The sequence below is a fragment of the Sinohyriopsis cumingii genome, chromosome 7, assembly GCF_028554795.1.
Source record: "Sinohyriopsis cumingii isolate HCF-2022 chromosome 7, ASM2855479v2, whole genome shotgun sequence".
Lineage (NCBI taxonomy): Eukaryota > Metazoa > Mollusca > Bivalvia > Unionida > Unionidae > Sinohyriopsis > Sinohyriopsis cumingii.
Window position 1 is genome coordinate 125980951 of NC_142967.1, and position 17220 is coordinate 125998170.

The following is a 17220-nucleotide window of genomic DNA, read 5'->3' on the forward strand; positions in this document are numbered from 1 at the left end:
ACTGGTGTAGAAACAAGGCAGTTGTCACCGTCTTTGATAGCAAACCGAGAAAGGCACACAATTTCTGAACCAAGCTTTCCAGAAAGAATTAAAGAAACATGACCTTTCATTTTTTCATCACCGAGAATCCCGAAACCAAAGCCAGCATCGTGGAACGTTTTCAACGCACGTTGAAAAAAACGCATGTGGAGCTATTTTACGCATCAACACACTCTCAAGTACATCGACGTCTTACCGCACTTGGTTGAAGCGTACAACCAATCTTACCATCGAAATATTGGACGTGCCCTCCCCAAGAAGTGACTTCCGACAACGAAGTGACTGTTTTTGAGCACCTGTTTGGTACGTCCCCGACGGTGGCTGTCCCCAAGAAATGTTGAATGTTGGTAGCAGGAGATTGGGAGCACATTGGCAAAACCCAACGCAATTTCGACATAGGTTACTTACCCAACTGGACCACCGAATTGTTTCCTGTCACTGGACGAGTGCGTGACCATCATCCTGTCGTCTATAAATTGGAAGACATGAACGGAAAAGTGTTAAATGGAACGTTTTACTTGTCCGAGTTACAACGCATGAACAAAAAAGAAGACGAAGTGTAGGACATTGAAAACATTATCGAACAAAGAACCCGTAAAATGGGAAAACGCCGTGTCAAAGAAGTCAAAATACATTGGAAAGGAGATTCTCCCAGTTTTGATTCTTGGATCGACGCTTCGCAAGTCATCGACTATAAAAAGAAGTGATCATCATGACCTTCAACACAGCCTCAGCTACCGCTACCACCGCAGTGACCACTCCTTCACTGAGTTCTTCTCTTCAAGATCTACAAAAGCAACCCTTGTGGACGTGGTGTGTCTAAAATGCAAATCATCTTTTTTTCTGCCAGATCTTTGTGGTGTATTGTGTCATCAGTGCTGCCATTGCCAATTTGAGTTTGCAACAAGACAAACAATTGTGGACTATTTTATTGTGCAGTTGCATCGGTTACCTTCTTCCCAATCCTTCCCTGAAATACTCCTCTAACAGGAACAACTGGAGTCTTGTGCTCAACGCCAGTCACCACCCCAACAACAACAACCACGAAAATAATCCTCTTTTAGACACTCCTCTCACTTCGATTGACCCCTCGACAGCAGAACTCTGGATTTATGAACAAGAACAACCAATTTTAGTTGACAGTTCCATGGAGGTGTTTCCCGACAACATTTTGTGTTGTTAGACTGCCAAATTACCTGAGGCCATCCAAATGGATCACGAAGCCTATTGGGAAGTGGCTTTGTTGGAAATCATTCACCCTACACAAGTCTTAAATGTCCTTCCAAATCATAACACTTTTTAGGTTGAACTTCATGACACACAAGTGCAAAACTACTTGATTGCTAATTCAGAATATAATACTTTTACATGTAACCCCAGAACAAAAACGTACACCTATGACATCATAATTTCCCCCAGGCTATTATTTTAGTGGAATACATTTGGTGGACACGATTGCTGACATGTTCAAGGCTTTGTTTGGTAAAGCCCTGGAGAAAAGACAGTGTTAAGATAGAGTAGCATAATGTCGCGTGCTGATTCAATTTACAAAAGAGAAGGTGGTGTCCATTAAATTTTGTCCTTGATTGTTTGATATTTTCGGTGGGACGTTCTTTTGTGGATGAAAATTATAAAGAAAAATGAATTACCAATTGTTTTCGACAATGAATCTTTGAAGTTATTTAATTCCCCGGTAGAACTGAACCAAGGACTCAATTTGATGTTTGTGTACTCCAATGTAGTAGAGTACAACATGGTGGGACACTCCTCGGTACCGTTACGGCCATATCATTCCTTTCAAAGTGAATTCTGTCATAAACGCTGACGAGGAAGGTGGAAACACCTATCACGTTCAGCGCGAATTTGTACCACATCACTAATTTCCCGTCAGCAACGACTCATAAGTCATGTATCCAGTGTACCGAAGTGTCGCTCGACAACGAGGACATGGTTTAGGAGATATTCTGAAATTGGACTTTCATTCGGTGGCCCCGGTATTGAAACCGATGGTGACACGCTGGTTGCACGCCTTGAAAGATGCCGCCTTTGCGCAAGGCAAAGAATTTCTCCAAAAGGTCATCAACAAATAAAACCCTAAAGAAGATTTTTTGAGAGCAGGCAAAAATGTCTTGCTTCAAACGGGAAAAGACATTTTGGGCCGATGAGAAACTCCTATACATATCTTGGACGCATTCCTGCTTTCATGATGCCACAGCAAGGAGAAGGCAGAAAGAGGCGATGAAAACACTCCTTCAGAGGACTTCACACTCATAAAGCTAGACAGACTAAGAAAAGAAGAACCATCCGAGACTTAGACGTTTTTGCTTATGAAAAAATTCACACCGAGAAAGAAAGAAAATGACGCAGTCAGAGACTTGCGCCTGTTCCAAGTCGGAACTGGATCTGTTTGCCATGCCACCCACCATGATGACGATGCAAGAATCCCAATAGGTCAAATTTCATCCCGTCTCCTCTTTGACAGATTCAGCTCCCATCGAGTTTGAAATCAAAGGACAACCCGAAGATTACATTGATCTGAATAGCAGTTACTTGTATTTGAAAGTCAAAGTGATCAAAACGGGCGATGATCCCGTTATACCTGGTGACGCCAGAGTAACCCCCGTCATCAATTTCATGCATTTCTTGTTCAGTGGAGTAGATTTGTACTTCAATAACAAACTGATCAGTATCAGCTTGGATACTTACCCATACTGAAACTACCTAAAACAAAATCTCTTGACATATGGAAAAGAAGCCAACAACACCCGTCTGGATGCATGTTTGGTATGGAAACCTGACGCAATGGGCAACACCAAGTTCAACAGCACTGCGATTGCTGGGGACGATTAAAATTTGTCGAGATTTATGGAGCGTCAAAAGAAAATTGCACTAAAATGAAATTTAGAACTGATGGATCATTTGCATTTGGACATGTTGTTGCAAGAAAAGAATTTGCTGAACGATGTGGCTATCCGCTCGAGACTGAATCTCAGCAGTACCGCTTTCCATTTGATGGCCAATGTCAACGAGTACAAAACCAAAATCGAAGAAGCCATATTCTACGTGCGACGCGTGAAAGTGTTACATAAAGTGGGAAACCACATCAGTCACACTTTGAGCAGAACAACCGCCAAATATCCGATATGACGCGTGGAAGTGAAAACCTTTACTATTCCCAGGGGACATCAATCCACTATCGAAGATCATCTGTTCCAATGACAGTTACCCAAATGTTTAATCACTGGTATCGTCGAGAATGAAGCCTTCAATGGAGCCTTCGTAAAAAAAAGAATCCTTTCCTCTTTCATCACTTCAACGTATCCAAGACTGAAGTCAATCGCGATGGCAAGACCTTGTGTACCAGACCTTTCTAAGCTAATAAAGTAAACAAACTTTGATTTAAGTTATTTTAATCTTAACTTTTTACTTCTTACCAATTTCAGTTGCAATTCATTAAAAGTCCCAGTAGCCTATTTTTACCTTCAAACTTATGTCATGTTGAGTAAATCTTTCTCATTATATGCAGTCGTCAAAAAAGATTAATGCATTTATTTTAAGGAGTTTGTGGCTAAATGCAGCTCAGGCCACCTAGATATTTGGTTTTACTTAATGTATTGATCAACTTTAAGTTCTTCACAAATAAAATATGCAGAAAAATCCAACAATTAATTATGTTAAAAGAAAATGATATTAAACAGTTTTGGTTGATTTTAAGTTTTGAAAAAAAATATTATTATAGGTTTTGAATAAATCTTATTCAACCTGAACAGGCTAAATGATTTCCCCATTCGCAAACTTAGAGTTTTCCGGTGTTTGGGGACTAATGGCGGAGTCGGTTTTAATTAGATGGATCCCAATGGTATCGTGATGTTCGGTTTTGGTCACACGTTAAGTATTAATTTCTGCCAATATTTTTCACAACATTGTTTAAATACAGGTATAAATATTACTTCTTATTAGATATAAGTTTGTTACAGGTTGACATCGACTGTAAAATACATACTGTTCCAAACGGGCAGTCATTTTGACCGGTGTTTTAAGTGTCACGTATTTTCGATGATAAGCGGCTGGCTAACAGTAAGAGTGCGGGTCAAATCAAGTACTGAAGGTTAGGCCTAACTGGACATTTTGTGTGTTTGATTTGCCTTCTACTTAATTTGAACCACCTTTAAAAAAAATTGTTCAGAGGCAAGTCATGTCTGTAAATGGTTCTTCCCACAGTGGTTCGTTATAGTCCTTCAATGTAAGACATAGCACGTGTTTTTTGTTTTTTTTTAGTGACATGTCTTACTATCCAGATAACGGCCTTGTATAGCCTGTTGACATCGGAATGAGTAGTCAAAGTTTCAGGAATATCTCACACACGAGATAATATCCGAACAACCTTGAGTCTGTAGTTCAACGCTAACTACAAGCAGACGATATCAAGGAAATAAATGGATATTGTTATTGTGCCATGGTAAAATAAGCATAGTAGTGTAGATAATGCTAATTATCAAAATGTTAAAATATGTTCAATATCTAAATTTACCAAAATCAATACTTGTTTTTGCCACCAAAATTAAAATGCATCACGATGAACCATAATGATATTTGCTGAGGACTCAAGGTTGTTCTGATCTTACCTTTTGGTCAGTAATGAAATCCAAGACTATCTGAATGCAAGCGGCACTGCCGGTCCAGATGTCAAAATCGGCGAACAGTTGTTACATTTTCTCCATTATATCACAAACTGAACGAAGTGTGTCAAGCTGTTTTGAAAATTGAATTATTCTTGAGTATGACTGGCATAAGTTGGAAATTAGCAGACACAATTAGGATTAACTAGCAGGGTTGGAACCACCGAGGGGTGCAGACTTGTGTCTTCCCTTGTGGTATATTGTTACAGGTTAGACTCCTAATTTTCTTTGTAACAAACCCGTTTTTCTTCCTATCCATTTTCGAAGCTTAGGAACATGGAGAACTCGCCCCATGGAATGTCGCGCCGACTTATCTGGAGAGGTTGTCCCAGGGAGGTTGGAGATATCATCCCAGATGATATATTTATACATGTGTGTGTGTATATATATATATATATATATATAGAGAGAGAGAGAGAATGGTATTGTAATTGTAATATATTGTAACAGTGGCAGTTCTTCACAAAAGTCAGTTAGGGTTTTCTCCGGTTTTTACTCAGCAATAAGCTCTTGACACAGTTGATTGTGGGGTTGGGATAGTGGTGGTGTGCCGATGCATGTTAGTGAAGTTAGTGAATGAACAGATGAAATGAAGCCTTCAGGTAATCCCTACATATTTCAGTTATTCTATTCAGGTTTATAGAACACTGGTTTTAAATGTTAATCATCATAAAGTTTAATAACAGTTAAGATAATTGATCAATCAAATTGGTATTACCATGGAGTGACATCTCCAAATTAGTATCTATGATCTTTGGGGCGATTTCTTCAGACACATTAGGATGACTACTTCAAACACCATGGGGCAGCTTCTCCTGTCACCTGGGATGAGTTCTCCCAAGGTGGCTTCTCCATGATGCAAGTTCTTTACTGTCCTTGAAGTTTGTAAAGTTACTCGTGAACACAGGCTGGAGCTCTTTACAAATTAAATTATGAGTATCAGTCAGTGGAAAGAGGGGTGGGGTGGGGTAGGTGTCCAGATATGTAACAGTTTAACATGAGGGAAGATACAGCACAAAACATTTATGTTTTGAAGCTCAGTTTATTTCTCAGACTGTTTTACAGTAAAGATCTGGGTCACTGATTATGATGACAACCGGGATTAAGTCCACTGGAGCAGATAAATTGTTCAGTGAACAGAAGCATGATTCCCTTGGACATTTCATTTTGCCATATTCTGCTTAGACTGGATGAATTCTGAATACATTGAGAAGACACTCTCAGATGCGACACTTTACAATATTTTTTTATGTTTTCATAGTTTGCTATCCTGTCTCTATCATTCAGTCATTTCAAAACAATTCAAAATTCTTCAATCAGTGAATCAAAGTTTATATTCTACAAGAAAGCAATTATAAAGTGGTAACAGCCAGTAATGCCAGACAAATTTCAGCATGATGAAGCAGGAGGTTGTCAGCATGGACTTGACAGGCAGCATGGACTTGACAGGCCTTTATGCAGTGCTAACCGTTCTGCAACTTGACTTATACATGTCCAGTGAAAAGGAAGAAGTCAGATTGATCACATGATGTAGACAAGTAGGATAATTTCACATGTACTTTGCTGCCAAATGAGTTTGTTCTCTGGGTTGCTGTATCAAAAACACAAACCAATACAAACAGAATTTGATTCAGCAGAAAATATGATCAGGGATGGTCCTGGGCTTCGCCAATGTCGCAAATTGCGATTTTTTTTTCCTTTTTGGCGACAAAAATATCTCATCTGGCGATTTTTTTGGCGACAGACTTTTTGCTTATTTAATTTGTACATACAATCATGGATTTGGACTGAATAAATTTAAAGCCAGAACGAAAGGAAGCCACAAACTTGACTAAGCAATGCATTGGAATCAATCTGTTACACAAACGATCCTTTGTTCTTATTGACAACCCCATCTTTACAGTGCATTGTTACATCATAATCTGCTTATGCTGACTTCTGGGCTGAGTACTGTATGCTGTGATACAGTCAATCATGCTACCGCACTATACCTGCAACTGACCAACTTCTGAAGACGCGAATAGAACAGATACAATTAATTGAATGGCTAATCCTTCAGTTATTTTTTTTTTTTTTTTTGACATATACCAATACAATAGTTTTGTTGAACCTTCATAGAAAACTGATAACCTTTGAAGTACCGACTACTGCTTATAAATACAAAGCAAATGGAAAAAATTTCAATCACAATTATATCTGTCGCCAGTGCAGCATTTTACTCATTGATCTTTTCCTTTTGCCATCAATCCCGTGTTACGGCTGCAGATACTTAAACTCCGCAACAAAAAATAGCAACAAAAAAAAACAGTTTTGCATAATTAATAATAATTATTTATTTCTCAAAATACAGGAGTGAAAGAATACCTAAATAGGGTGTGAATTTATGCTTATATATACGGTCCAATATTGCCAGGTGTTGACTCATGTAAGTGTCATTCGTGGGAATGGAGATCCTATTTTGTTTGTCGAGAAAATTTATACAGCATTCAGTGATCATTCTTGGGATTTAGGAAGCAATTCACTACAAGCTTTGTGAAGTTAGCCATAAGGGTGTGGGGGGGGGCTGCTGAGAGACTACTGGTGTCACCTGTCAGCACTGTAGACTGTGAATGTGGATTCAGTAAGATGAACCTCATAAAAACTGACATCAGAAATAAACTCTGCATCTCATCTCTCGAGAATTTAATGAGAATCAACAAGTACAGATGTGAAAAATTAGACTTTGAAACTGCGATCAACAAGTGGGCAGCCCTAAAATCGCGACGGATCTTCATGTAACACTTTGTAACATTTTGTTAATGCTTGTTGTAATTAGAGTATTAACTAACCCATCTTTTGTAATTTTCATTGCCTGTTACATTAATAGACTAAATTAACACTTGAAAAAATGTACACTACTTGTTCTGGCGACACTTTTTGAAAATTGGCGACAAAATATTGAGGTTGGCGATTTTTTTGGCGACAGCTTTTTAAAAGCCAGGACCATCCCTGATGATTAATATTGATTTTGAAGGATCCACTCATGGTTCTGAAGAGACACAGAAAATACATTCAGTGAACATATTACTTTTCAGTCAGCATCAAACACATCAGACAATTTCATTCAAGATCTTTTGTCTGTGGAGACCAGCATTCAGCAAAAGAATTACACATTTGATTTTCAATCCAGTTATGAAGATAATGTTCTAGATGGCATATCAGAGCCAGCACCAGCATCAGGAAGGCAACTCTCTGCTAGTTGAGGATCTTACGAACATTCTAAATAATGAAATACCGTCTCAGAAGTCAGTGCCATTAGGGAAAAAGGTCATGTTTACTGTAATAAATGGTGAGGAAATATAACTGGTACAGTACAGCTCACATGATTTTTCAAAACCATATGCTTCACAATGGGGTGGAGGGAGAGTGGAGAGTTAGATGACATGTCCTGACAGAGTTGATGCAGTGTCTCATGGGGTTTCATGTGATGACCATTGGGGAGTATATGTGTTCTTGATAATGTAGGCATGGTCTATGATTCAAAAATTTGTTGTTGTAGGGTTTGACGCCATTTTTCAGCACATGATAGGCTATACATGGCGGCCAATATTAATGATGGAGGAAGAACCCGGGAAAATCTCCAGAAAGAACCACTGACCCATAAGAAGCTACTGGCAAGCTTTCTCACATACCCACATTGGCTGAATCTGAGACTCGAATCCATGCAGACAGAGGTGTGATGATAGTGATCCGTAATGGAGAGCACTTTAGAACACTTGGTGATCCAAAAAGTACTCTGTTGTTGAGTATATGTGGTCTTGATAATAAAACATGGTCTATGATCCAGAAAGTACTCTGTTGTGGAGTATAGGTGGTCTTGATAATAAGACATGGTTTATGGTCCAAAAAGTACTCCATTGTGGAGTATATATGTGGTCTTGATAATATAGGCATGGTTCATGATCCAAAAAGCATACTCCATTGTGGAGTATATATGTGGTCTTGATAATATAGGCATGGTTCATGATCCAAAAAGCATACTCCATTGTGGAGTATAGGTGGTCTTGATAATATAGGCATGGTTTATGATCCAAAAGCATACTCCATTGTGGAGTATATATGTGGTCTTGATAATATAGGCATGGTTTATGATCCAAAAGCATACTCCATTGTGGAGTATATATGTGGTCTTGATAATATAGGCATGGTTTATGATCCAAAAAGCATACTTTAAAGAGTGAGATCATTATTTTGCAAAACCTGTTTAATTGATGCAGTTAAAAGTAAAGCACTTTTCTTGTCATTTGAAATATACTGAATTTAATACCATATTGATTTCAGTTGAAACATATGTTATGTCCATATGTGTTATAATTGGATTGGGCTACAAGTTGTCCCAACTTAGGAAAAACCCTTTCCCTATATAAACTATCATTGCAATATGAAATTAATAGAAGACAAAATGAGGGAGGAAGAACTAGAGGTGGAGGACTAACTAGAGAAAGTCTCTGTAAGAACCACCAAATCACAGGAAGCTACTGGCAAGATTTCTTGCATACCCACATTGGCCAAGTTTGAGACTTGATCACGTGTGGACAGGGATCAGATGGCAGTGATCAGTAAAGATGAGCGCTTTAGACCACTTGGCCACCTGGGGCCCTGGTTCAAGGTTGTACTTGCAAGATAAATATTCAATGAAAGCAGTAAGTTTTAATATAGTGTTACTTGTCAAGTTTTCATTTAATGTTCCTCATCTCATTTTAGTATAGTGTCCTTGTCTCATTTTAATATAGTATTCCTCATCTCATTGTAATATAGTATTCATCTCATTTTAATATAGTGTACCTCATCTCATTGTAATATAGTATTCATCTCATTTTAATATAGTGTTCCTCATCTCATTGTAATATAGTATTCATCTCATTTTTAATATAGTGTTCCTCATCTCATTGTAATATAGTATTCATCTCATTTTAATATAGTGTTCCTTATCTCATTTTTAGTGTTCCTCATCTCGTTTTAATATAGTGTTCCTCATCTCATTTTATTATAGTGTTCCTCATCTCGTTTTATTATTATGTTCCTCATCTCATTGTAATATAGTGTTCATCTCAATGTAATAGTGTTCTTTACTTTGTTTTAATATATTGTTCCTTTCTCATTTTAATGTAATGTTCCACATCTCAATGTAATGTTCCTCATCTCATTTTAATGTAATGTTCCACATCTCATTTTAATGTAATGTTCCACATCTCATTTTAATGTAATGTTCCTCATCTCATTTTAATGTAATGTTCCACATCTCATTTTAATGTCATGTTTTAATGTAATGTTCCACATCTCATTTTAATGTCATGTTTTAATGTAATGTTCCACATGTCATTTTAATGTAATGTTCCACATGTCATTTTAATGTAATGTTCCACATGTCATTTTAATGTAATGTTCCACATCTCATTTTAATGTAATGTTTGTCATCTCATATATGTAATGACTCCACAGATCTAGTGAAGTTTTTTATAACATCTCCATTGACTGTATTCTTTGTAATCATGCTTTGAAATGTTATTCAACTTTTTAGAACACTAGTTTCTTTACACTTTATAATTTACTACTTTTTCTTCTCTATACAGATTAGAAAGATCCATTTATTGCAGTAGGTTTCATACAGGATGAAAGAGTCCATTTACTGGAACAGGTTTCAGTAATGTTTCCAGTGTTGGATTCATCATGGCAGCTTTAATTGTCTGTTGTCGTGGAAGCAGTCTGTATTCAAAGTTACCAATTTACAGACAATTTTGGCTTCACAAAACCCACAACCAGCAATTTTTAGCCTCATGTCGTATATGCAGAATGTATTCAGGATTGAAATCTGTGGCAGAGAGGTCTCTTCTTCCTTACAAAGATTCATTGCTTATCAATGAAACTATTCTTGGACAAAAGTCATTTACTTTCTATAATACAAAATGGCAGACAAAATTATTTAAGTTGAATTGTACTATATCAGCAAGACAGTGTAGTATTTGGAGAACCTCAGTAAAATGTGTTACGTTTTCAAGTTCATATATAGTACCAAAATTATGGAGAAAAAGAAACATCTCACACAGTAATTACATATGTATAAGAAGCCATCACACTCTAAAGGCTGCATATTCAGAGATGTTATTAACATGCAGATATTTCAAGTGCCATAGAAGAACAATTATAGAAATAGCTAGTCAAGTCATCAGGAGTAAACCCCCCTGGAGAATACTCTTCTTTGGGACGGATAATTTTGCAATTGCAACCCTGAAGGCACTGAATGAAAACAGGTAAATAAACTAAATATTTGAAAAATTTCTTTCATTGCCGCTTTTGACTGGGATGATTTCCTGGCTTTGTTTTATTAAAATATTAGCAAGTTAAGATTTAAATACTGATATGAAATCGCTTCATATGAGAATTGTTTTGTGTTGTTGAAGAAATATTATTATAAAATATGGTGCATTTATTGGTATTAAAAATGAAGTTGTAGGTATGTCTTATTAATACAATGAAATGTCAATATTGCATATTAGAATGCTACTTGTAGAAAACTTCTTGATCGTATCGACCAACAAATTGTCCCTCATATACAAATTATTTTAAATAAATTTATTATTTATCCAGGCAGCCATTTATCCAGATTTGATTTGTACACATAATGATGTTTGACAACTTTCAGAGCAATGAATAATGAATGTCATCATGCTGTTGAAATAATTATATAAATACATTATCATAGTAGCTTCACAAATTTATTTAAGACAGAGAACATCCATAACAGGTAATATACACCTGTTAAGTGGGAGGAAATTTGTTCATACTTGTTTAAAAAATACTTTCACAACCTCTTTTCTTTTCTTCCCCTTGGTGATGAGGTTGGAAGGTTAGAATGGTAGGATTGGGCTTCCCCTCGATGATAGGACTTGTGTTGTGCCTTAATAGTTTTAAACTAAGTAACAGAATGAAGCAAAATGAACAAGTTTAATAAAATCAACAATAAATTTATTTCTCAAAGTTACAAAGTGAAAATTGAAGAGGAACGCACAGTAATTTGAATTAAATTTCAGATAATCCATAAGGTTCTATGAAAGGTCCAAAGGTACAGAGTGTTCCAAGTGAATTCCAATATTGAATGTGCTGATGTACCAGTAATCTTCAAAAGGTTGATGTGCTAGCAGTCTTGATGTATCACATAGATATAAAATACGTCTGTGCATGAATTCACAATAATCCCCAAATATTGTTTTAGCCCAAGAAGTCAATGAGCACTGTAATTCCAACAAATAATTTTTTGAATAAATGATTGATTTATGTCTGTACAAAACTGAACACGATTCCACAGACTGATCTTAATACAGGAATGAATAATTTAGTTTATCTCATCCTTATAAATAACTGTTAAGATACAATGAAATGACCAGGATTTGGGTCACAAGTTCACTTCCAGAACATTCTAAGTTTGTAAAGAAGGCTAGACCTTGAACTCATATATCAGTAAACAGCTTATTTATAACTTACAAACATGAAGAAGAACAAATGAGCAGGTATGATCACTCTCCCTCTAAACCCTTATGATACAACATACCAAATATCACTCTTCCTCTAAAAGGTTATGGTATAATATACCAAATATGATAGAACTCCTTCAAGAGCCATGTGGTACAACATACCAAATATCACCTTTCCTCTAAAAGCTCATGGTATAATATACTAAATATGATAGAACTCCTTCAAGAGCCATATAATACAACATACCAAATATCACTCTTCCTTCAAGAGCTCATGGTATAATATACCAAATATGATAGAACTCCTTCAAGAGCCATATGATACAACATACCAAATATCACTCTTCCTTCAAGAGCTCATGGTATAATATACTAAATATGATAGAACTCCTTCAAGAGCCATATAATACAACATACCAAATATCACCTTTCCTCTAAAAGCTCATGGTATAATATACCAAATATGATAGAACTCCTTCAAGAGCCATGTGGTACAACATACCAAATATCACCTTTCCTCTAAAAGCTCATGGTATAATATACTAAATATGATAGAACTCCTTCAAGAGCCATATAATACAACATACCAAATATCACTCTTCCTTCAAGAGCTCATGGTATAATATACCAAATATGATAGAACTCCTTCAAGAGCCATATGATACAACATACCAAATATCACTCTTCCTCTAAAAGGTTATGGTATAATATACTAAATATGATAGAACTCCTTCAAGAGCCATATAATACAACATACCAAATATCACCTTTCCTCTAAAAGCTCATGGTATAATATACCAAATATGATAGAACTCCTTCAAGAGCCATGTGGTACAACATACCAAATATCACCTTTCCTCTAAAAGCTCATGGTATAATATACTAAATATGATAGAACTCCTTCAAGAGCCATATAATACAACATACCAAATATCACTCTTCCTCTAAGAGCTCATGGTATAATATACCAAATATGATAGAACTCCTTCAAGAGCCATATGATACAACATACCAAATATTATTACTCTTGCTCCTAATCCTTATTATAGAGCATATCAGATATGACCACACTCCCACAAAATCTTCATGATACAACATGCGATCAATTTTTGAGTAGATCCTCATATATCAAATATGGTAACACTCAGGCAGTATAGGTCAAGTTGAGGTCACAATGTCATGTGAGTTGATTTGTGGTTACAAGGTCATGTGAGTGAAGTTGTGGTTATTAGGCCATGCAAGTGGAGTTGTGGCTACAAGGTCAAGTGAGTGGAGTTGAGGTTTTAAGGGAATACGAGTGAGTGAATGATGTACATTAACAATTATAACAAATCAGTAAAAGTGCCGATGTAAAAGCAGAGAGGCATGATCATTGTTTTTCTCATGATTTTAGCACTGAGAGTCCAGCAAAGCTAGTTATTACTGTTTATCTAGCACTTTTGGACACAGTTTGAGGTTCAGTGACTATCCTTATGGGTCAAATAAATACCCTGATGGTCTTTGAATCTATCTTAAAATTTAGTCAATGCATTCATGAAATCAGGTAATTTTATAGTAATTTTTTGTTTTAGGTTTTGCCAGTCCAGTAGATTGGTTGAAATTATAGAAGTTGTTTCCAATAGAGGCCAAGTAAGTAGAAACAGATTTTCTGATTATTAAAAGATTTGCTTAATATTTCCTATCTTCTTGTATTGTAAATTTGAATTTCAGTTCACATCTCTAGGGTATAGACAAGATTTTAAAAAACCTTGACAAGATTGTTTAAAACTGGAATCTTTGTTGTCATAAGCCAAGCACTATTTGTTAGCAACTGTTAGGTAATATATGCACAATATCAGGCAACACATGCACCATATCAGGCAACACATGCACTATATCAGGTATTACATGCACTATTTCAGGCAACACATGCACTATATCAGGCAACACATGCACCATATCAGGCAACACATGCACCATATCCAGCAATACATGCACCATATCAGGCAACACATGCACCAAATCAGGCAACACATGCACTATATCAATCAATACATGCACCATATCAGGCAACACATGCAGCATATCTGGCAATACATGCACTATATCAGGCAACACATGCACCAAATCAGGCAACACATGCACTATATCAGGCAATACATGCACCATATCAGGCAACACATGCACCATATCAGGCAATACATGCACCATATCAAGTAATACATGCACTATATCAAGTAATACAAGGGGCCCCAAGTGACCGAGTGGTCCAAAGTGCATTCCGTTAAGGATCACTGCCATCTCACCTCTGTCTGCATGGGTTCTAGTCTCGGATTCGGCTAATGTGGATATGAGAGAAAGCTTGCCAGTAGTTTCTCTTGGGTCGGTGGTTATTTCTGGGTTCTTCCTCCACCATTAATACTGGCTGCCATGTATGGCCTATCGTGTGCTGAAATATGGCATTAAACCCTACAACAACAACAACAACAAATCAAGTAATACATGCACCATATCAAGTAATATATGCACTATATCAAGTAATACACACCATTTCAAGTAATACATTAACCATAACAATCAATACACGTGCCATAAACTGCTCCCATGGCCTAAGTGGTTAGAGTGCCCACCTTGGATATGGATGTCATGGGCTTTGAACCCTGGCCAAGTCATACCAAAGACTTATAAAAATGTTACAAGCAGTTGCCTCACTTGGCGCTCGGCATTAAGAGGTTAGTGTTAGGACTTGTTGGCTTGGTGTCAGGATAATGTGAATGGGTGGGATATCATGCTACATGTCAGCAGCATGATGCCCCAGTGCTAGACATCACTGCAACTGCCACACTGCAAGCATAATAGCAATATGACTGAACAATTGTTTAAGGTACGTTAAAAATCCAAATCACACATACACATATGCCATATTGGGCAATACAAGTATCATATCAGGAAACACATGTACCATATCAGGTAACACTTGCACCATGTCAGGCAATACATGTACCATATCAGGCAACACATGTATCATATCAGAAAATACATGCACCATATCAGACAACACATGCTCCATATCAGGCAATACATGTACCATATCAGAAAATACATGCACCATATCAGACAACACATGCACCATATCAGGCAATACATGCACCATATCAGGCAATACATGTACCATATCAGTGACTGCATGCTGCTTATCCAGCCATTAACATAATAGAACCAGATTTGCTGCTGCAGAATGTGGTGGCAGGTTAGGGTCTATTACAGTATCTAGTGTTTGATATAAAGTTCAGTTTCCATATCACACACCCAGTCTAGAATCATTGGGTGCTTTTACTGATGTTCTGATGTTGTTGTTGTTGTTGTTCTAGGGTTTAACGCCATTTTTCAGCACAAGATAGGCTATACATGGCGGCCAGTATAACTGGTGGAAGAAGAACCCTGGAAAACCCAGGGAAGAACCACCGACCCACGAGAAGCTACTGGCAGGCTTTCCCACATACCCACACTAGCCGAGCCCTGGATTCAAACCCACACAGACAGAGGTGAGATGGCAGTGATCTGGAATAGTGAGCGCTTTAGACCACTCAGCCACTCAGGGCCCCCATATGTTGATATTCTAAGAACATAACAAATCGATTCTGTACAAGTGGCATCAAAAGTCTACCCTGTATACAAACAATTTATTAAGAAATGCATTCATGCTGTGTAAATTAAAATATTTGGAAAGAGTCAAAGAGGATACGTAATAAATACAAAACTGTATGTGTGTTTCACTTCAAGTCAAGAAAAAGAATTAGTGTCATTGTCATTGTATTCGTAGCCCTGTCAGACTTGAATTTGCCTCAATGTATTCCAGACCCCTATCAGACTTGAATTTGCCTCAATGTATTCCTGGCCCCTATCAGACTTGAATCGTCCTATATGTATTCCTGGCCCCTGTCAGACTTGAATTTGCCTCAATGTATTCCAGGCCCCTATCAGAATTAAATTTGCCTCAATGTATTCCTGGCCCCTATCAGACTTGAATCATCCTGTATGTTTTTTTGGCCCCTGTCAGACTTGAAATTGACTCAACATATTCCTGGCCCCTATCAGACTTGAATTTACCTTAGTGTATTCCTGGCCCCATCAGACATGAATTTGCCTCAATTTATTCCTGGCCCCTAACGTACTTGCTATTTATACCAGCAAATATCAAAACATGTACAAAGTTTTGTCTATGTATGTTAGAGACTCCAGTTGACTACTAATTTCATTTCAGCCTATGTGGAGCATCTGGTATAGCCAACATCGAAAAAGTGCAAACAATTGACAGTCATTCATCAGATGTTCAAACAATATAGTTCAAACACTTTAGTGACCTTACACTGCATAAGTCTTGGGATAGTGGCCTAACACTGCATAAGTCATGGGATAGTGGCCTAATACTGCATAAGTCATGGGATAGTGGCCTAACACTGCATAAGTCATGGGATAGTGACTTAACACTGCATAAGTCATGGGATAATGGCCTAACACTGCATAAGTCATGGGATAGTGACTTAACACTGCATAAGTCATTGGATAGTGGCCTAACACTGCATAAGTCATGGGATAGTGGCCTAACACTGCATAAGTCATGGGATAGTGACTTAACACTGCATAAGTCATGGGATAATGACCTAAAACACTGCATAAGTCATGGGATAGTGACCTTACACAGCATAAGTCATGGGATAGTGGCCTAACACTGCATAAGTCATGGGATAGTGACTTAACACTGCATAAGTCATGGGATAGTGACTTAACACTGCATAAGTCATGGGATAGTGGCCTAACACTGCATAAGTCATGGGATAGTGACTTAACACTGCATAAGTCATGGGATAGTGGCCTAACACTGCATAAGTCATGGGATAGTGAATTAGCACTGCATAAGTCATGGGATAGTGGCCTAACACTGCATAAGTTATGGGATAGTGACTTAATACTGCATAAGTTGTGGCAATGAGTGTCATTTCAACCACTAC

The 17220-nt window shown here is 37.3% G+C and overlaps 1 protein-coding gene across 3 annotated transcripts in view; it reads left to right on the plus strand.

The window, feature by feature from the left end:
- The first annotated feature begins 3853 nt into the window (after positions 1–3853).
- LOC149796080 (methionyl-tRNA formyltransferase, mitochondrial-like) overlaps positions 3854–17220 on the plus strand; it is a 53958-nt gene continuing 40591 nt past the window's right edge. The window contains exons 1-3 of one of the 3 annotated variants that reach the window (XM_089965992.1): positions 3854–3926; positions 10331–11008; positions 13801–13858. In XM_089965992.1, coding sequence (XP_089822118.1) covers positions 10428–11008; positions 13801–13858 — 639 coding nt within the window. In that variant the 5' untranslated portion in view covers positions 3854–3926; positions 10331–10427. Of the gene's footprint in view, positions 3977–9708; positions 11009–13800; positions 13859–17220 lie in introns of those variants that run through there. The other 2 variants (XM_089965991.1, XM_089965993.1) reach the window with 2 other exon arrangements.